Source organism: Lonchura striata, chromosome 2, assembly GCF_050655825.1.
Source record: "Lonchura striata isolate lonStrDom1 chromosome 2, ASM5065582v1, whole genome shotgun sequence".
Taxonomy (NCBI): Eukaryota; Metazoa; Chordata; class Aves; order Passeriformes; family Estrildidae; genus Lonchura; species Lonchura striata.
In genome coordinates this window covers 37,663,899-37,685,775 of record NC_140704.1, presented here as the reverse complement: position 1 = coordinate 37,685,775, position 21,877 = coordinate 37,663,899, and the positions used below count along the sequence as shown (strand labels likewise).

The following is a 21,877-nucleotide window of genomic DNA, read 5'->3' as shown; positions in this document are numbered from 1 at the left end:
AAAAAATTCACATCTCTCCCTCTGTTGATCTGTCTGCCTGTGTCCCTGTTCAGTGAGTAGGACAAAATTCCCCTTTCATTTTTTTTTCAATGTTTCTTGGACTCTTACCAGCAGGTTTTTACAGTCTGTTGCCTGCCTCTCAGATTAGAAGAACACTGGCATATTTTAACAGTTTCCTAGGATCCAAATAGTCTTTAATTAACAGAGAATTGATGTTTTGGAGTACAACCAATATAGGAGACACTGAAAGCAGAGAATGAACTTGGATCCTTCCAGCTTGTAGCTGGCTGTGGCCAGGGGCAAACAAATAAGCAAAATAAGGTCCACTGCAAATAGGTAGTACCTTATTGGTATGCAAGGGGATTTCTTCATTTGCATTACATTCCCACAGAGCTGGTGGTTTGCTGGGAGGAGATTTCTGCTTCACAGAGTCTAAATCAGCTCCACCCCTTGCAAAGAGCAGAAAGTGTTCATTGGTACCTTCCCATAAACAGAATTTCAGTGGCTCCTGAAACTGTTATTTTTACATTTGTATTGATCAACTGTTGAGGCAGCAAGGTATGTTCTGTTTGTGAGGTTTAGGTTGAAACGGAAGCCGTTGGCTCCATGAGTGAGCATTTAATTAAGAAAACAGAAGTCTGCAAATAGCATGACTTTTGCTGAGCTGATAAGCAAGTTGTTCTTAATCTTTTTGAGTAATCTGCCTTTGTAGGGTTGAGCAACAGGGTAGGGATGAAGTGCTGAAATTATAAGACAATGAAACTAGCTGAAGGTCTCAAAGGAAGTTAGACATATGCTGAACTGTTGTTCCAGATTGTCCATGGAAATAAATGGTTCATAAGGTAATTCTAATCACAATAGACTGAAACCTAAAGCAATTGCTGGCAAAGAATTATAACCAGCTCAGTCACTGAGTCAGCTGTGCTTTTTTTCACTAATGCAGTAATTTTTGGATAAGTCAAAATGTATTTGTTTGATCCAGTATTGTCTTTTTATTGTTGCTTTGTGTGTGGGCGTGCTGGCTTTTATCCCCCCCTGGCTAATCACATCGCCTGCTGAATGCTTTCTGTCTCTTTTTGCATGCAGGTGGTACATGCCAGAGCCCTGCTCTCCCAGCCCTGGTGCGTCCTCCTGCACCACCCTTGCAGCCATCGCTGGATATTAAGCCGTTCCTCCCGTTTCCTCTGGACACTGCCGCAGCAGTGAATCTCTTCCCCAACTTCAATGCAGTAAGTACTCTCCCAACAGTTACACCGAGCCACAGCTTCCATGGAAGACTCGAGAGGGCACAAAGTAGGATTTTATGTACTTCATTAAACCTGGAATATCCTCTCCCTTACTGAGGGCCAAATAGCTCTTTCCGACACGCTGATAGGCCATAAATAGAAGCCTACCTGGGTGTATAAGTCAGAAGAAATGTAGAAGGAAAAGAATTATATGATCCCAAGTGACATGCAATAAAGTTTCAGGCCATATTCAGTCCCAGGGTTTGTGAATATCCCACAGTAATTTAGGACCTTCAGAGCTTCACTAACTTACAGTTCACTGTAACTCTCAGAGAGGAAAAGTTTCAGAGCAATGGGATTCTACATCCCATCTCCAACACACTTCCTGAGAAATACTAAAAATTTACAGAGCCTAAAGATGAAAACACTTTAATAACATAAGAATTAAAACAATTAGCTGTTCTACGAGCTATTCAGTGGGAAACAATCCAGGGTATTTTTTTCAGGTTAAGATGTGTTTTTTCTCATGTCTTAGGTTTAAACTAGGATAGCTTCCTCCCTTTTTTCTTTTACTTAGTCATGCTATGTATGATTATAGAAATCCTATTTCTTCATTAGTATTTCAGTTAATTTACTGACATATGTCATCAATGTTCCAATTTTCCTGTTTCAGGCTGAGATAATTACTGCTCTAAAAAAAAAAAGGGTCTGCATTGGTTTTATGTTAGTTTTGACTTTATAGAATTATGCCCCTTTTCAATTACTTTTGGGTGCTCTCTTCCTTGTTTAGATATACTCTATATACAAAAAACCCCTCTTAAGAATATTTGTGCTTACCTACTTTGAGAGACAGAGAGGGGGTGGAATTTTCTATTCTGAACCAATTCTAATTGACATGCAGAAATCATAATTAAAATAATTAAGAGTAGTAAAGGATCATATGCATTTAAGAAAAAAATTATAGCAATCAATAGGAAATTTCTGTATTTAAATATTTTTCACCTTTCATAGATGTTAATTTTGCTTTAAAGTAATTAAAATAAGCTAATTGTCAAAACTATTTATACAATTCAAGAAATTCACAGCATTAACAGAGAAACTACAAACTACAAGTCTTAAAAAGCACAGAAACAGTCAGTGAACGGCTATTACAAGTAAACTTTAAATTTATAGGTGTGTTAGTATGCTGCAAGGTTTTGAAATGGTCTGGGTTTAATGGTACTGATAACCCATAATGAAATGTATACAACTTTAGACTTGTTTAGTGTGTTTTAGATTTGAGATATTTTAACCAGTTGTGATCACTGTTTGTAGTTAATGCAATAGGCCAGCTGAATTTTTAAAAGATATCTATTAGAATTTCTTGTATTTTTCTTCCTCAGGATTTTCCATGGTTCATAGTCTTCAAGTTGTTTTGCTAATTGTTTAATTATATAGCTGAAATAGAATTTTAATAATGAATGTTAATAATTGTTAATCCTGTTACTCTATAAATTTCCAGTTACTTTCTTCTTACACAAACTGCTTTGCTACTATAATTATTTTGAGGGAGGGGTTGATAAGTCATGCTTATATTAATTTGGAAGTAAGAAAGTAAAAATAGACTCATATCAAAACCATGTTATTCCTGAACATTATCTTAGTAGCATATAATTTGGTAAGAGCACTGGTAAAGTGAGCCTAGTTTTCAGGGGTGAGACTTGAACCCCTTTTTAACAGCATTCTGAAATCTGTTTCCATGCAAAATACTGCTTGCTGTGATGTGTGGCCATCTGCCAAGTCCACCTTTGGCAGATATGTCAGTCCTGAGTGTGAGGATGCTGTCATCAGAACTGCTGTCACCTGCCTTGCTGTTCATAGTTTATGCCTTGCTAAGTGAATTGTTTATGCCTTGCTAAGTGACCTTTGCCTTCTCATCATGTGTGCTGACATGCAGCATCATCCTCCATGTTCCCATTTTCTTTGTGAACAGCACATTATTGAACGCTGCTATGTTTAGCTCATATGCCAGGGATGGTTAGCAGCAACCTCCAAATGTATAAACTAGATGAGTAGTTTTGTACGGTTCCAGAAATTCTCTCCAAGCCAACAAAACTTTTGGGGACACGTCAATCACTGACCATTATCTGCCCAAGAAGAAGTTAACCCACACATCATGTTAGACTTTAAACAGAGCTTCTGTCAGGGGCTTCATTATGTGAATGTGAGATAGAAAAAAGGGTTTAATAAAAAAATTATCTTCATAAATATGCCTGTTCATGATTGACTGCAGCTGTTGATGATGCTTTTTCTTTGTAGACTTCACTGACAATCCTATGCAGTGTTAGTGGAGAATCATCTATGCTCCGGGCTAAACACAGGTCAAACAAGTGGTCCATAACAGAGCACCTGAACTGGATGTTCTCTTCATGTTGTCAATAAATAATTATTTCTCTTGACTGAGACATGAGGGTCATAAATTGAGTCATAGGAAATGGATTTCTAAAGATCTCTTGACCCTCACAGGAACAAATTCCACAGGAACAAATGAGTTTGGCAGCATGTCTGGACTACTCCTCAGAAGGCTAGAGGGAAGTCCAGAATTCTGGCCTTTTATTGGCCACTTTTCAACAGCCTTTACTTGAAAACAGCATGACCAAGTTGAAATTTAAATAAAAGTTCAGACGTATTTCATAGAAAATAAGTAGTCTCTCTCAATTCTAATTAGTGTGAGAGTTTGGTTGTGATAGACAAAGGCATCTGAGCTAATCAGCGTAAGCGTCTTCACAAAATATAATGCAGAAAAATCAGCAATTTCTCCAAGTTATGCATGGATAAAAATGCACAAAGGTAGCTTGCAATGAAAGCGGTATATATACTTTGGCATGAAGTGAAGTGACCCCTGAAAGTTCTCATTCATCTATTCAGACTGTAATGAGGGACTGGCTCAGCTGCATCTACATTTACATGAATCCCACATTATGGGAATGGTCATAAGCTATTCACAGCTCATATATTAAATTCCACTCAGAAATCACATGACAGAAGTGCTGACATTGTATTGTATGTTTACAGAGCAATGCTCCTATTTATTAAGCAGTTATGCTTCTAATTTTATCTAAAGACAATCTTCAGGGAATTTGAGAATTCAGATGAACTAGATAGAAATATTAGGAGAGGTGGAAGCAAAAGTAACTTACCAGTGGAGAAAGTTAGACATGTACATAAGAATTAATAAAACCAAATACAAACCTTAAGTATTGCAAATAATCTTAGTAAGGTGTATTTTTTAACATATTTCACTCAATTTCAGTTTATCACAAGCATACAATTTATTTATTTGTTACTGATGACTTTGCTCTAAAACCAGCTCAATTTTTGCTGGCTGCCTCTGAAGAAAACATTCCGCACTGATTTCCACAAAGGCAAAAGCTTTCATTGAAGCAGAGACTAGAAGAGATAACATGGAGTATGCAAACCTATATTAGTAATATCCTTCGACAGAGAGTAGAGGGAAAAGAAAAATACTGAGTAACCTGAGAAAAGTTAGGAAGATAATGTTTGAACCTTTGAACCATACAGTTTCAGGAGGAATATTTTCTATTTATATGAGAAAGCATAAAGCAAACATAGCAATTAACAATCTGGTTAGCTGAACATTTGTAGGTGCTATGTCCTTAATTGTGAAGCAAATGGGTACCCTCAAGTCACATGTAAAAGGAAATTGTAACAACACAGCTGTTTAAACTGAAAACACCCCACTAGAACAGACCCTGAAGAATCCCAGGTTCACTGCAAGTTTATCTGATCTAAAAAGATAAACTGGATGGGATTTAAATGGCTAAATTTTATTTAATGAGAGAAACTATGGCTATAAATAATCTTATGTAGTTTTTTAAAATAGGATTTGAATGTTTTCAGAATAATGGAAAAATAATTAAATTGTTCTGAAAATAATTTGAGATCATTTAGCAAATATTTGTTATATTTCTGCATTTTCATCTGCAGAGAGAAGCTTCAAGTCTGCATACGTCTAAAAATTAGTTCTTAAAGATGCAAAGCTTGAACAGTTATATTAAGCATCTACTAGTCTTTGCATGTGAATGTGCGTATTCTGTTCATGAGCCGATGGTTGTTTGCAGAGAAATTTCACAAAGCAACAAAGTCTAGAAGTTAACTAACTTGTAGAAAAATGTTAGTGGGTCTCTGGTCTAAGAGGAGATGCTTAGTTTTGCAAGATATCAGCATCAGCCCCTAGCTGATGGACCCTATGACAGAAAAAATCTTATGTAGACTTTTTGGTAGTCTCCAAAGCATAGATGCATCAGAAACTGGGTTTTGCCTATTTCCAAAGTTCTCAGAATTATACATTTCAGTCTCTTGATCAGGAGACACAATTTAAATTTTAGAAATGCAGGGCATTTGCCATTACAAGGTAGAAAATTGGACAGTGCATTGCACTCATTGTTCATTCTTTGAAGGATATGCTAACCATCTTTCTGAAAAAAATCTGCAAAAATACTTTATCATACTTTGTAATATGAGCACAATCTGTAAAGGAAGAAGTACACAGTGTAGAAGATCTGCATAAATGCTTGAAAACAGAAAGAGCGATGTTGCTTGAAAAGTTCCATCCCTAACTCCAAATTAAAGCCTTGTTGTTAATACAAAAGTTTCCAAATAAGCATGCTTTGGAAAGAAACATCACTACAGTTTTGACTGGAAAAGTATGACTTGGAAGAGCAGTGGCAATGTCAGAGTTGTACTAAACATGAATGGAAAATGAACTGTTACTCTACAGACAAGTTTCTCATGATCCATCTGTAACAATCCTTCTTCAGTTCCCTGATTTTCCTGTTTGCTTGTTCTATGCCAACAGCCCCTCGTTCACTATTAAGATCTTCCCATGTCACCTTCCCCTCGTTATGGGAAAGGAGGAGGAGGAGTTAACAGTGTCCATTGCCCATAGGTTGGGGCTCTAGTGGTAACTTGGGTTAGAATGCCAGTGTGCTGCTCCTTGCTTCCTGAAAACAGCCCTATGCAACAACCCAGCAGCTTCCAGGGCAGCACAAAGACTACACTCTATTTATAGAGGTGATGCTTGTGTTTGTAGGTATAGTCTTCTTCTATTGTGGCCAAACAGTTGATAGAAATGGACGGTGGAGAAAACCTGCTTGCTGAGAAGTATTTCTGGGAAGGATTATGCCAGGAAATGCAGAGAAAACCTGTCAGAAAGCTGTCAGAAGAGATTTAAAAAACCTTTTCCTCAGGCTCTTGTCCTGGATAGTTATTTTATCTAGAAGGGAGATGTGTGCTGTAGAAATGATGTGCCAATTTTCTAGATGTTATGAATAAGAAGTAGTGTTTTGATAGTGAAGACTGGAGGAGGACTCTGAAGTACATGTTAGTTTTTTTAAATGTTATCAGCCTGAAATTTAAAAAATAAAGTCAAATCTTTTGTATGCCAATACATAATGGTTTTGTCTTATGCTTTTTAACTTAATTGAGCAAGCAGCATAACGAGACTATTTTTCTTCATATAAAGTCCTTTCAAGTTCAGTAGTGATGACATGTTGTTAGAATGCTTTGTTTCCAGAAGAGGATAATCAGGCAACAACACAATGGCTAAGTCTGATGTGAATCAAAATGGAATATTGCCTATATATAAGGACTTGGCAGTAAAAATATAGTTTGTGCTGATTTTTAATGTTATTTCCATGAGAAGGTCCTTTATCATGTGGAGTACTATAGTGTGCCAAATTTTTCATTTGTCAAACAGAAGGGATTATTGCTTCTGGGGCCAATCTTTGAGTAACTGCTCATTTACGGGTACCTAGAAACAGAGGGTTTGACTTTTTCATTTCCTTACATAGCACTGCAGTTGAACTGTAAGATAGCTATACTCTTTACAATCTATATCTTTATTACTGTTTAGCTGAATGTTATTGAAAGTAGGGAACAATACAAAAATAATGGCTGGGTGCAGGAATTCATTATTATAATAACATTTTCATTGCTGCCCAGAATGCTTAATTTAGTCAGCAGGAGAAGTAGAGGAGTTAGGAAATGAGTAAACACTAGAAGATCCTGGCAATTCAGATGTTTTATTTGGTGCTTCCAAAACAGAGATAAATCAACATCAGTATGAAATATTCAGTCATTTGAATTGGCCAGATTTACCTCCCATGCACTTAAACCCTTAAGATACACCCTGGGTTCTGTTTGAAATACCAGTAAAACACTGATTTCCTGATGCAGAGGAAAGATTTACAGCTCAGGAGGCATCATGAAATTAAGCTTTTTGTCTTTTTCTGGTTTTAAGTCAGATTAGGCTGGATTGAGATCTCTAGGCATACTCTGCCTGTTTTTATGTATGGTCTATGCTCTATGTCATGCACAGGGAGGAGACTTTATATTTTGACTTGATACAAATGTGTGCTCCTGAAACATGGTCAGCTGTGACTGCATGGATGTTATTTCTGCTTGTAGTGTCTCAGATCCCGAGGACCTCTCTCCAGTCATTGCTGTTATGTTCTTTGGACTTGTTCCTGTTAAGGAGCATCCAACCTTAGTCCCTTTGCAATCTCCTTTAAATGTTTTTTCATCTATTTGCAATTTGTAGTTGGACCTCCTACAAGTTTAAACTCAGATAACAAATTTTTTCTTACCTTTGTCTTAGAACTATCTTATGTTGTAGCAGTACACCTTGTCTGTGTTTTGAATTGCTTTCATTGGGCCCATGTGAATCTTATGAAGTCCAAGGCCAGGAATAAGTTCATGCACTAGGGTCAGAGCATCCCTGGCACCAGGACGGACTGGGGGCTCTGAGAGAGCAGCCCAGTGGAGAAGGACTTTGGGGGATTGATGCATGAAACAATGATCATGACCTGGCAAGGTGTGCTTACATCCCAGAAGGACAATTTTAGCTGGGACTACATCAAAAGCAGTGTGGCCATTAGGTCAAGGGAGGTTATTCTTCTCCTCTATTCTACTCTCATACAACCCCACCTGGATTACAGCAACCTGTTTCCAGTGAAAGACAGTGATGTATTAAAGCAGGTTATGAGGAGGGTCAGGAAAATTCAGGTCAGTGGAACAACTCTCCTATAAGGAAAGACTTGAGAGAGTTGGGATTGTTCAGCCTGGAGAAGAAAAACTCTGGGTCACCTTATTGTGGCCCAGCAGTACTTAAAGGCACTTACAAGAAAGATGGTGAGAGAGTTTTTACTGGGGCCTGTAGTGATAGGACAAGGGGGAATGTTTCTAAAAAGAAGGATAGCTTTAAAATGGAAGCCATTGTTTATTATGGGAGTGGTGATGCATTGGAAAAAATTGTCCAGAGAAGTTAATAGAATCATATAATAATAGAATTAATTGGGCTGGAAGAAAGCCTTGAAGATCGTCTAATTTGAACCCTCCTGTTGTGGGCAAGGACACCTTCAACTAGACCACATTGCCCAGAGCCTCTTCAAACTTGGCCTTAAGTAACTCCCATGAGGTAACCTGTTCCATTGCCTCACCACCCTTACAATAAATATTTTTTTCCTAATTTCTAATCTAAACCTACTCTCATTATTTTTGAGCCTATTCCTCCCTACTACAAGAGCACTTGTAGTTCTGTCACTACATGCTCTTGTAAATAGTCTTGTCTGATCTTTCCCGTAAGTTCCCTTCAAGTACTAGAAGGCCACAATCAGGTCACTCTGAAGCCTTCTCTTTTCCAGGTTGAATAATCCCAATTCTCTCAGCCTTTCGTCTGATGCTCCATCCCTCTGATCAACTTGGTGTCCCTCCTCTGGACTTACTCCAAGAGATCCTTTCTGTGCTGGGGACACCAGTGTGGCTGCACACACCAAAGCTTGATGTAGTGCTCCAAGGGGTTTCAGCAGAGGGAAGCAGAGGGGCAGAATCCTCTCCCTTGCCCTGCTGCCCACGCTGCTTTGGATGCAGCCCAGGACAGGATTGGCTTTCTGTGCTTTGAGCGCACACTGCTGGGCCATGTCCAGCTTCTTGTCAACCATCACCCACAAGTCCTTGTCAACACTGCTGCTCTCAATCTGTTCATCCCCAGCCTGTGCTGTTATCAGGGGTTGCCCTGACCCAGCTACAGCACTTTGTTCTTGGTCTTGTCAAGCCTCATGAGATTCCCATAGGCCCACTTCTCCAGCCTGTCTAGGTCCATCTGCATTCATCCTGTCCTTCACATGTGTCAACAGGACCACTCAGCTTGGTGTCATCTGCCAACTTGCTGAGGGTGCACTCAATCCCTCTGTCAATGTCATCAAAGAAGATTTTAAAGATGTCGTTTTATTATATTATATTAAGATATTATTAAAGATATTAAATTGAAGATGCCTCACCATTGAAAGTGTTCAAGGTCAGGTTCAGTGAGACTTTGAACAACCTGATTTGTGAAGGATGTCCTTGCCAAGGGCAGGGGATTGACGATCTTTTCAGGTTCCTTTCAACACAACCAACTCTCTCTCTGACTTACCACAACTTATTTGAGCAGTTTCAGGATTATGTTCCAATTAGGGAATCAGAAGTCTCCTATGCTTATAATGAGCAGGTGTCACCTCCCGTTGCATAGAATACAGTAGACTTGAGACCTTCAAGGAGATTGTTGAGTATAAATGGGTAGATACCATAAAAATATCAATTATAAAGTTTTATTTTTATTTAAGTTAAATTTGTATCAAGGGTGTTCTGACCTTCCGTGATTGCTTTCTGAAGAAATTCAGGTTTCTAGGGTGCGTGTTCTCCTGGGAAGCAAATCTTAAGGTTATCTTAAGATAGCCGATGTTTTTGTCATTTCACTTTATTGAACATTATAATATCTATCCTTGAATTCATCTCTGTAACTGTAATGTGGATACAAATAAAATACCCATTTCCTGGTTGCTGTCCAATTTTCGGAGTTTACTGTGTGTCTGTGGTAAATATGCTTTGATTTATCTGGAAGATTTATTTTGTGTAAGCATGTGTGAAACAGCATTGCCTGTGTTTGTCCTTCTGCACCTACCATCTTTCTCTCTTCTGTTCCGTAGCCTCATTCAAGGTCCTTATAGATACCTCAGTGCTGGCGGTCATTTGGCCACCTGCAGATTGTACATATTTTTGGGTGCAGGTTAGGTGTTGCTCTTTGTGGAAGCTGAGCTTATTGTACATGCACTTTCATCCTCTGTTTGATAGCTCACAGTTCTTTCAGGATTTTTCACACAGTGTATACTCTCCAGTGACTGAGCACCTTGTCTCTGAGGAAGAGATGTTTGTGCTTCTCCTTCTTGCCATGTGAGAATGGGTGAACTTCTATTCTCCACCAGTTCTCATGTCCATAATTAAACAGGTCTGAGCCACAAACACCCTGTTTGTACAAGCTTATAACTCTGCTATTGTATAAATGGCCACACAGTAGGCCATGGAGTATAAACTTGAAGACAATTTCATTAACAGTGTTGCAGGCTGGAAGTGATCTCTGGGAAAAGGACTACACATAGCTAAAAATTACATGCTATAGGCTTTGTTTTCAGTGTATTTTTAACATTTGCTTAAATGGTTTCTTGTTCCTAAAGAAATCAATAGGATCTAAATATCTCACATGCTTGTTTGTTTAGCTGGTGATTACGAAGAGCAAAGGAATAGACTTTGAGTCATCTTGTCCTGTCTTACACGTTTGCTGGAGAGTACTGCACTGTGAGCCAACTTGCTTTTGGGAAGTCATAGTAAACAAGACAAAGGCAACAGCACAGCCTTTTGTGGGCTGAGGGTCCCCCGGGATTTTGCTTTGAATGCAAAACATTTTCATAAAGAAAATTAAATTAATTACTCCTGAAATTTGTCAAGTCTTGATGAGTGAAATTACTTAAAACTAAATTTTATGCATTTTGTAAAGCATTTTAAATAATGTTTTAATTGGTTGATGCTTACACTTTTTGCCTTAATAGCACTCAGATGAAAAAGATCAATGATTATTTTATTCTGGAAAGACTATAAAAATTTAATGGTTCACATAATAAGTATAACTCATAAAATCTACAGTTTAAATATGGATGGTTATTAACCTATTTTTAAAAAGCTGCAATTAAAGTGAAAAGGAATTATTTAAAGCAATGATTTTATTACTGTACTCTGAGGATGAAAAAAGTGATAAAATTCTAAAATCACTGTTATTTCTGTTGATGAGACAGACATTTGGAAGGATTTAAAGTAAGACATGATTTTTTTCTAACCCTAGGTACACTTGTGTTTCTAGCATAGATGAATAGCTATTTGCAGATTTTTTTTTTTTTTAACAACCTGCAATTTGTTCTTAGGAATTTCAAAGATATCTTGAAAAAAGGATGAGTTTACATGACAGGTAATTTCAGACAGAGTTAGTGCATTCCTAGGCACAGTTACTTCATTAATTGTTTATTCATAGTATACTGTAACAGTGCTTCTACTATTCAAGAATGTGCCTTAAAACACATGCACACTTTTATTCTTTATGATAATGGAAAATTTGTGTCTCTTTTCTACTCTTTTTGCTCACAGTAGTTTGGGCTGGTAAATAGCACATGCTGAAGAACTCATTTATGTGGAGTCTTGCATGTTGCAATCTCTGATGAAATATTTCTCTAATGTCCATGTCCTGTCTAATTTATTTTATCATAATATTTTTGATAAGGGAAGAAAATCCCCAAGGGTCATATGTTGGACTTGTACAGCAAAATTGGATATAGAATTCCAGATGCTCATGCAACTACTGTTTTTCCTGGCATCTTTCCTTTCGGCGTTAATGAATGCTCAAATAATCCTATGTTAATATTCAGATAGATTAAATTAGTAATTAAAACATTTAATTAAAGAATAGTACAAAACCCTGTACTCCTCAGGAAATCTGTGTTTCTCTTTTAAATGTATTGGTTTATATTAAACAGATGAGTATCAAATTCTTACTATTTCAGAGAATACAAAGCAGAGTTTTTCTAACAAGCATTATTTTTTCCAGAATTAAAAGTTTTGTGAATTCACAAGTGAAAAAGTTTTAGATGGCACATTACATTTACACATTTACACATTTCTTGTAAGAAACTATAAGAAAAAATTTAAATAGATTGTGTAGTTTTCTTACATGATAAAAAAATTATGTTTAGAGCTAAAGTTGTCTTAATGACTCACAAAGGAAAACTGAAGAGTCTAAAAGTGAAGGAAAATGGCAGATAAAGAATAAATTTATATAGGACAGAGATGTTTTTAATTACAGTTAGAGATGGTGTAAAACATTGCTGCAAAACTGCCTGGGAGAAGTTTTGCTCAGTAATTTGCTACTGTGAAACTGCCAGGATGTTTGAATGCAAGAGAGAGCAATTCAAATGAATGGAGACCATGGAAAGAATTCCTGAAGTTGAACATAACAGGCCTGTGAAAGGAATACTGAAAGAAAATTTTAGGCCAGCGGTATTCATTCACCTCTGGAACATTTGTCAAGAAAATAGAAAAAAGATGTAAATCTGCAGCCTTTACTTCTTTCATTCAGGTCCAGTTTTCATTAAACTTATCTGTAGCCCACCATGCCAATGCTTTGTTAAAAATTAAAATGCCAGGACTAAGCCAAGCATTTTATGTGCCTGCTCTGACAAGTTACAGAAGACCAGAAGAGCTGAGAACACAAGTAGCAATGCTTGCCAGACTGTGCCTTCGGTGAGGTATATTTTAGGAAGTTCTTGAGCCAAATGTGTTGTCTTGGCATGTGCTAGTCCCCCATGAGGTAACATACTTAACTAGATGGAATCAGCAGGAGGGTTTGTTTATTTTAACTACAAATGTGGTAATTTGAGTTTGCTTGTTCCCTTCCCTAACATAGCCTTATATATCCAAGCAGAGAGATACATAGCAAAATTTCCTTGAGTAGTCTAAGTAGTCTAAGTAGGAAGAGATGAGAAAATATGAACTTCGACTTGCTAGAAATAGTAAAAGTCTTATTATTTTTAAGGTGCTATGCTTGTGGGAGCTGGAAGTGAATGAAGAAAAAAAATGTATTTTGTGTTACTCATATTTTGTGTTTATAATGGTCTGATTTGCTAATGGATCTAACCCATTACAGTGTTGGTATTGCTAGGACTCAGATGACCAAGATAAATCACAGGGGTGATGCCTGAGTTAATTATAGCAGTGCTCTCCCAAATGGCACTATCAACTCTGGGAGGCAGTAAAAGCTATTGTTGGTGCTAGGAAGTAACATGAGAGAGTGGTGCCTGACAGAGGACAGGCAGTGAAGAGACTGCAATTTCCAAAGGATTGGAAAATACTGGCTCTGTGGTGTTTGGGAAGGAAGAGAGGTATGAAGACAAGCAGAAGATTTTCAAGGAAAGAGAAATATCACAGAACAGGTATTTGAAAGATTCATTTGCTTAACACACACACACGCCCCATAAAAGTAATGGTGGGAACCCTACAAAGTGAGTTAAATTACCCAGTTTCCAGCTAAAGAGTCCTCTGTCCTTATTCCTGGCATGAACAGGTCCTTTCCTTTTTACTTACAAGCTTTTCTTAGGGATTTGTTATCTCCTGAAAGTTTTTGAGGCAAGTTTGTGATCTCTAAATCCCTATTTTTTTCATTTTTAGGGAAGCTATTTGAAACCTAATTATGTTTTTCTTCTAAATTTGAACGAAAAGAGAGAAATTACCTTGGTACTTAGCAAAAATATGTCTCAAACTGAACTATGAACAACCACATAATTAGAAAGAGTGTGTATCTGAAATCAGAGAATATCCTTGTTTAAGAACAAACCCTTAGATACTCTAAAATGTCAGAGCAGTACAGCTGTTCACTCCCTGTTCTAAAGTCTTACTGAAGTAAGGATTCCCCAATAAAGGGGGATTTTTCATACGTTTATGTGCACAGACAGTATAGCATATATTTTTGGTCTGAACTGCCTTCATTTTCCATTAAACAAAATAATAAATGAAGGTAAATACTCCTTTCAGCAGGTACTGTGTGTTCAGGTTTCCTATTTAATGTCATAAAAACAATATATCCTCTTCAAACTGGCTGACTTTTTAGAACCTGAAGAAATGTCTTTTTCAGATTACACTGAACTGCAGAAAAACTATGTATCTGAAGATTAGTTTGTAGTTTTGGTTTTTTTTAATTTGGTAGAACACAAATATTCCCCATTGAGTTGATTGGGAAAAGTTTTATTTCATTTAGAACTATCTCCTTTAGCTGTTTCTTTAGAAACCACTGCAACATTTTAAAAAGAACTTCCATTTAATTTTTTTAGAAGCTGCTGTTATATGGCCCATAAATTGATGCAGACCCTGAGGGTAAAGGATTCTTTCTGTGAGATGCTAAATTTAGCATCCCTTGAACAGTTCAGGTGAAAGTACAAAAAACAAAATTCTGTGGTTAATGGCATTAGTATTAATAGAAGCAAATAATTTACTTTTAATATAAACAATCAAGAAATTGTAAATTTTGGTAAAATTAAAACTTCATTGTCCTTTAGTTCAATGACAAAAAGGCAGAACATAACCAATTCAGTACTCAAAAACACAGAACACACAATGTGTAAAATGTGTTAAGATTCTCATCCTTTCTTACTCATTTGGTGATTTGATAAATATCTCTCCTTAATACTAGTTTGACTCCCAATAAAACATTCCCAATAAATATTTTATTTATGTTTCTTAAAATATCATTTCTGCAGACCAAATTACAGCAGAAGAAAGGTTGTGAAGACTAACTTCAAGTTCAGTAGTTAAACATCTAAAACATTTGTTAAGTTCTTCAGTAAGACACAAGATTAATCAGCAGAGCAAAAAGCTACTTAATACTGTAATAATGTATTATTTAGCTTATAGCTTCTTTTAAATAAGAGGAGGATTAACAAACATCTGCTTTGGTCTTTAGCTGTCATTGACAACATTTAAGCCTTTAACCTACACAGGGTTTTAAGATGATTATATAATCAGCAGATTTTTTTTTTTTTTTTTTTTTTTTTTTTTTTTTTTTTTTAGGTGGCTATTGCTGGTGATAAATGTGCATTATATCAGGCTTCTGAGCTATGCTAAGGACTTGTTGTCTTGCTAGGCTTTTGTTATGTAATACTATAAAAAACATCTCTGGTTTCTCTTAGTTGTTCCTGATCATTCAAATCATATGATTTGAATGAGAGAGAAAAACCAAGTCTTAGACAAAGTTTTGTTTGAAGAACAACAATCTGGCTGATGGGGATGAACCTTAAAGAGATTGGCCATCTTATTAGATAAAAGTTGCCAATCTTACATATAGCAGTATTCAGGTGGTTTTTGAACTTGAAATTCTCTGTGGTAACAGGAGCTTGTAGGGACTTTTTGTGAGCTTGGGAATTAATTTGAATGTTGTTTGTAGCCAGCTCCAACTCTAGATTATAAGATAGCCATACGTTGTTTTTCTTTCTTCTCCTCATGTTTTCTGAGCCTGAAGTAGCCTCTCTGATGTATTTCTTCCTCAAGCCAACAATACTGAAACATGTAGAACAAAAGAAAATCTATTCGAGTTAGTCTAATGAGTTTCAACCTAAAAGTTCAAATTGACACCATAGTCTTTTAAAACACATCCTTAGGCTTTGTTTTATTTAATCTTATTTATCAGTCATTAATTTTGCACAAAAGATGTCAACCCTGAGTAACTTAATTTTGGCTTTACCATACATCTTTTATCTTACAATGTTATTACAACAAGTCCCTGATTTACAGATTACTGAGAAGGTCTGTGACTATTGGTCATTTGCTTAATTTTCAGTTAAGTCTCTCATCTTAGCCAGTTCAGAAAATGTCTGCGCTCTTTGGTGTGAACAACCTAAGCTGGTTGGCAGAGATCAGTAACTTCAGCAAAATGATTCTTGACTGGTTCTGCAGATTGTTCATCCCCATTAACTAGTGACAATTCTTAGGGTCTGGTTAAGCTTTTTCCTTCTTTAGGAAAGTGCTCTGATTTACTTTCCATTTCTCTAACAGGGAGTGATAGTGCATTCATGCCCTTAAGGCTCTGTTTTTATGCTCTGGTTGTGTTTTGAAAACAAGGCAAATATTCACAGAAGGCTTAGAAAACAAAACGTGCCTGAAGAGTCTGAAAAGTGAAAAAGGTTTACAGATATGTACCATATAAAAGTTTTTAGGCTTCTATCCTATTGGATATGAGTTACTACTCCCTTACGTTTTCCCCCTAAATGCTGCAAAATGTTTATCGGTATTGGGTAGTCAGGGTTTGACAGTGATGACCGCTTGATACCGTCAATAATTTTTGTTTTCATGTGAATATCTATCACAGCTATGCTTAAGGTGAAATTAATGCTTTAATGCCTAAAAGCATTTTTTCATTGCTCTATCCAGATAAAAGAAAAAAATAAAATTAGAGTTTAATCCTGTTTTTGTTGTTTAATCTGCTACACAGCCTCACAGATCCATCTCTGGGTAAACACATAAAAATAATTCATTAAAGTAAGCATTTTTAAGTTTTTTAAAAAAATATGTAGAATTTATTTGCTAAAGAAATCTACTGGTCTTTCTAGTGATATTGGATAATTCTTCCCTACAGGTTTTGCCTCTATTACAATGTTTTCCCTGGAAGTATATGGCTCTAACTATGGAGATTTTCTTGACTTGGTTTTCATATCTCACTTCTATTGCAATCACTGCCTGCTGGCTCCTCCTTAGACAAACAGTTAAATGAATTATTTTGAATATATTCAGATTTGGCCTTCTAATCAATATTAAGGAGCTGAATTAAACAAAGAAGCAAATTAGTATATTTGATCTGTGAAGATGAATGTCTGAATCCAATTGTGTATTAGGTGTCAAATGCTTATTCATGTAATGATTTAAAAAAGGATGTGATAGAGGTCAATAAAATTAATGGTAGAAAGAACAAGCAGTTTGATTGCCATAAGCTTTTCTGGCAAATTAGTATATTTAACTATTTTAGTAAGGTTTGAGATATTTAACTTGAGACCATTCTGGTATAAAGGCAAAAAAAAAAAAAAAAATCTGGTTTTGTTCTTTCATCTCTACATACTTGACAGTTGAAGCATATGTCAAAGTATGCTTCTAAACCCCTAGCATAGGAGGGTATAAACAAATCATTCTGTGACCTTTAAGAAATTTAAGTTAGAGTGAATGAGGTGTATCTGACTGAAATTGATGTCTAAAATGAAAGTGTCTAATCTGCATCAACCATTCACCTCTTTCCAGAGTAATGCAGAAAAATGGGTAGCCACAGAAACCAACTTATCCCATCTGAGGTGCTTATCAGAGATGGTATTAATCATTTGCAGGAGGCACTTACCTTCAATAAATTCTGTACCAACTGTGCTGTCTTAAAATGCTAAATTCGAAGTAGCCAGTTGGCATGGGAAATTCTGGCTATAATTTAGGAAACTTTTTTTCACATTAAGTGTGGTCAAGCACCAATACTGGTTTTCCTCTGTGGACTCTACATCCCAGAAGACACTCAAAACTTCACTGGCCAAAACCCTTTGTGAAGACCTGGACAATGCTTCTGGTTAGCACTGCTTTGAGAACAAAGGAGGTGGAACAGATGACATCCAGAAATGTTTTCTTAAACTAAACCCTCTTGTGAATTCTAAAGGCCTTACAGCAAAGCAGAGACTAAGACTATTGTGCTTAGAGGAGATAAGGGATGATGAAAGGGAGGTGACAAAGAAACAAAGCCAGAAGGGTTTTGTCCTGCCTGAAATGCTGCTGAATACTGTGGCTCAAGCAAGGTTGACAGGGAGAAGTAATATTTTATGTTAGAACAACAAGCTTAAAGTGCCCCTCTCTCCTTTTCCCCTCCTTCACCTTCTCATTCCCTGTCCCCCAACCCCTGCCACCTTCAACATTTAGCTCTGCCTGGAACACAAGGACCAAACAAAAAGAGCAAAGGATGAGATTAGAATTAAGGATGGTTTGTGAAAAATACGTTGCAATGTTCTAAGATGGATCTTTGTTTAGGACATGCTTTTCCCAAGTTTGTCATGATTGCATTTTTTCTATTTTACTTCAGAGAGCTAAAATCTGATTTCCAGTGCTCATAGTCTTGGTTCATCTCTGGCTAAAATTTTATAAACAAAGGTAGGAGGATGGAGGGCAGGAGTAAAAAAAAGGTATCAAACATATGGGTTGACCTGCCTCTTGTCCAAAGGACGACTCTCAATTAAAGTTATGAGTCTTAGGACTGGGATCTAGAAACACTGCCTAGATTCTGTCCAAACTTGGATGCATGAGTGACTAAATTTAAAACCTGTTGGTGTTACTGTATGGTGATAGAAAAGGAGAAGCAATAAAGTAGGGATGAAAAATTGTGGTTTGTATTAAGCTGTGATGTCATTCCCTGCTGGATATTTACAAATTGTTTTTTCATCAAGAAAAGACTGCTTTTTAGTAATTGAAGTTACATTTCAGCATTAAATTAAGGCATAGTTATTTCTAAGGGTTTGGTGCCTTGAAAGCAAAAGAAATTAATGCTGCCTGTATACAGTGTTTTAACATTCACACAGTTGCTTGGGCAGAATGTATGCTTCAATTAGACAGAAGTTCAGTTTGGAAAATTCACACTGTGAGGGGGAAGCTTACAATTAGAGTTTAGAATTTAGCCTGCATTCTGTTTGCCAAAGCATCTGATGCAAAATGATGTCTTCTTTTGACATTGTGTGAAATTTAATTCCTTTGATTAGCCTATTTTCCTACAGTTTAATAACATTACTATTAAAATTCTGGAGGTTTGTCTTTTATGCATTGGTAGAGTTGTACATTCCTGTTATCTACCTCAATAAAAAACACAACTGAGTTGTTTTGTGCTAACCACTGATAGAATATTCCCTTGTGACCCTGTTACTATTCATTGCGAAAGGGCTGCTGTGTCTGTAATGTGCCAACCTGTTAGCACTCAGCAATGGGTTGTTTAAAGACTAATGTACAGGGGTAAGGCATAGAGGCCACTGCAGAGGGTGATGCAAATACCCTCCTCTTTTAGATATCCATCCACATAGAAAATTTAAATTTATCACTGTATGAGTTTGGCATGCCTTATAAATACAAACAATGAATTGTGTTCTCTCTTTCGGTAGACTTGTAGTCAAAAAATTTACTTATCTTTTTATTCCTAAATACAATGGCTGAAATAACTAAGGACTTCCAGATAATCCATTCTTGTAATATATTTTTCTGCAAAGAGATGGGGATAAACCTCCATACTGGTTTGCAAAACATGTTGCTAGTTTTTCAATTATTGTATGCTTCAGCACCCTGTGTACCTCATTTTCTCTTTGATGTCTTAATTGAGGTGGAAAGACATTGGCATTTACCTCACATCCTACAGGACATAAGTGCTTGAGCAGGAGATTGACCTGAATTCCTCTAGACTGTGTGGTATCTGCTTACTGCAGGCACTTTTCTGCAGTGGGATGAGGTAGCTGCCATTTCCTTTCAAATAGGAGTCTATAATGTGAATGGGTCACTGTCAGTTCCTCAGATATAGCACCCATTATCTTAATGTGATTTAAATCAATTGTCTCTAGTGCTCAGAGACACCAAATATTCTTACATACTCTGGAAACTACCTAAAGTAGTCTTTCCTAGTAATTTTTAAGTAGTAATGTTGGCTGTAACTAATTATGTTATTTAGTGTATTTTTAGTTTTAAAAGGTTAGCAGAGTCTGTTAACAAATAGTGTATTTTGAGTACCTATGGGCAGAGGACAAATGAGGGTATGGTTTATATTTAACTGTACATATTTTTACCATGTAGTGGTTAAAATATTACAGGTTTTTAACTGTGTCCATTATAACTTCCTAGTATTGCTGCAGCCTCAGTCAGAAGTCATACATCTTTTCTGGAACAAGGATTTATTAAATGCTGTCAATGGCTGTGCCAAGTAAAGACCAATAAGTGAAAACAATGAAATACCTAATCAAACAATATTTTGCTGAATAAATAGTGAATTGACAGCAAATAAATTCTGTAGGAACTAGTTCACACTTCTCAATCCAGAATATTACTGGAGTTTAAGTTTATGGTGTCATAAGTTAGCTACATTCTAGTGGGGTCCCAAATTAAACTATTATGATAGAACACATTACAAGAAAATTCTTTCAGTGAGAAAGCATTAGTGTAGACATTATGATATAGATATTTTAAGTGTATAATTCCAAAGTGAGACTTTCAGCAAACTGTATTTTGCTTTTGAGTTACCATTATGCATTTGATTTAGCATGCTAGTCCTTGAAGCAAGTATCATATCATCTCCTTTGTTACCTGAAATGACTAAATACACCTACTGTTCCTATAAAACATGATTTGGGACATAAAGCTATCAGACCAAAAAATTCTGATGGCCTCTTCTTCTTAATGTATTGTCCAGGAGCTCATATGGAATGAATTTTGATCTAATATTAGTGTAGCTTGATTTATTTTATATCCACTTTGCTTTTCTATTAAAAAAGAGCCCCTTGATCTGTATTGAAACAAATGCAGGCATTGCTGGATGACAGAACTGCATGGGAATTATGTAATCACTGTGTTTCCCCCCTCTAATCAGGTCACCTAAGTAAGAAAGGATGGAGGAATGCTTATCTCTTAAATTTTTCATTAGGAGTAAACTAGACAAGGTGATTGTGATAAAAGCCTGTTTGGAAAAGGAGCGCATTGCAAGAAATTGTATAGAGAACAGTAGACAGAAGAATAAAAAAAGAGGCAGTTCTGACCCTAAGGCAAATTTTCCTCTTCCTCCAAGAATATCAAAATAAAATCTAGAGAGTTTTCTGTCAATCTGTGTATTTGTTACATTTGTGCACATGAAGTACTCTATCTCTGAGCTTCTAGTTTCCTATATTTTTGTGTAGTAGTTAAGAAGCTCTAGTATTATGCCTTCCTCCTCCTGAATCTCAGAGCAGAATGCCCATTTTCCTTCTTACTAACTGCATTAATATGTCATCATATGGCACTCGTCAGCTCCTCATCTTCAAAATGGGCTCCTTGGCTACAAGGTCTTCCTCCAGACTCCATCACTAACAATGACATGACAGTGCTACTGTCCTACCCTCTATGTAATCAAAACTCTGTGTCTAGTAGGAACAAGCTCAGAATATGCAAAGCCCCCTGAATTCTGGCTGATTTTGGTATCATAGTTAACAAACAGGAGGAAGAGAGATATACTGGATATTCAAATTATTATGAGTGGTGAGTCAGAAGGGATAGGGAGAATTCCACATCTCTCAAATTGGAATTTTGTGTTTGTACTTGCACACCCTGGGATCTCTTCAGTCATATTTTTCCTGTAAATTTATGAGCTAAAGTGCTACCTGCTGCTGAAGAATAGAAATATTACTTCAATATTTATAGGAACGTTTTGTCTCCCACAGTAGCAAAAGTGGACTTCTGTCATTCAACGGTGTAAACACTGGATGGCAAAAAAGAGCGACTGTCTGCAGAAGATGAGATTAAAATAGATTTAAACACAGGATACAGTATGTTGGTGCCACTACTTTCCAAGTAACCTTTCAGTGATATTGTAGCATTGGAAAATTTTTTGATCTGTTGTCACTTAAACATGGTTATAAACTCTCCCCAGTTTATGAAAAATGCTTAAATAGGAAAAAAAATAAGAGTAGGAAGACAAAAAGGTGCAACCAAGCATCAATCACTGATGC

At 36.5% G+C, this 21,877-nt stretch overlaps 1 protein-coding gene across 7 annotated transcripts in view; it reads left to right on the top strand.

Moving 5' to 3' along the window:
- The window catches only part of ZNF385D (zinc finger protein 385D), a 453,016-nt gene that overhangs the window by 317,476 nt on the left and 113,663 nt on the right, over window positions 1-21,877 (top strand). For all 7 annotated transcript variants that reach the window (XM_085573190.1, XM_085573187.1, XM_021538112.4 and 4 more), the window contains one exon: window positions 1,087-1,229. In XM_085573190.1, the coding sequence (XP_085429316.1) occupies window positions 1,087-1,229 (143 nt within the window). The remainder of the gene's footprint in view (window positions 1-1,086; window positions 1,230-21,877) is intronic.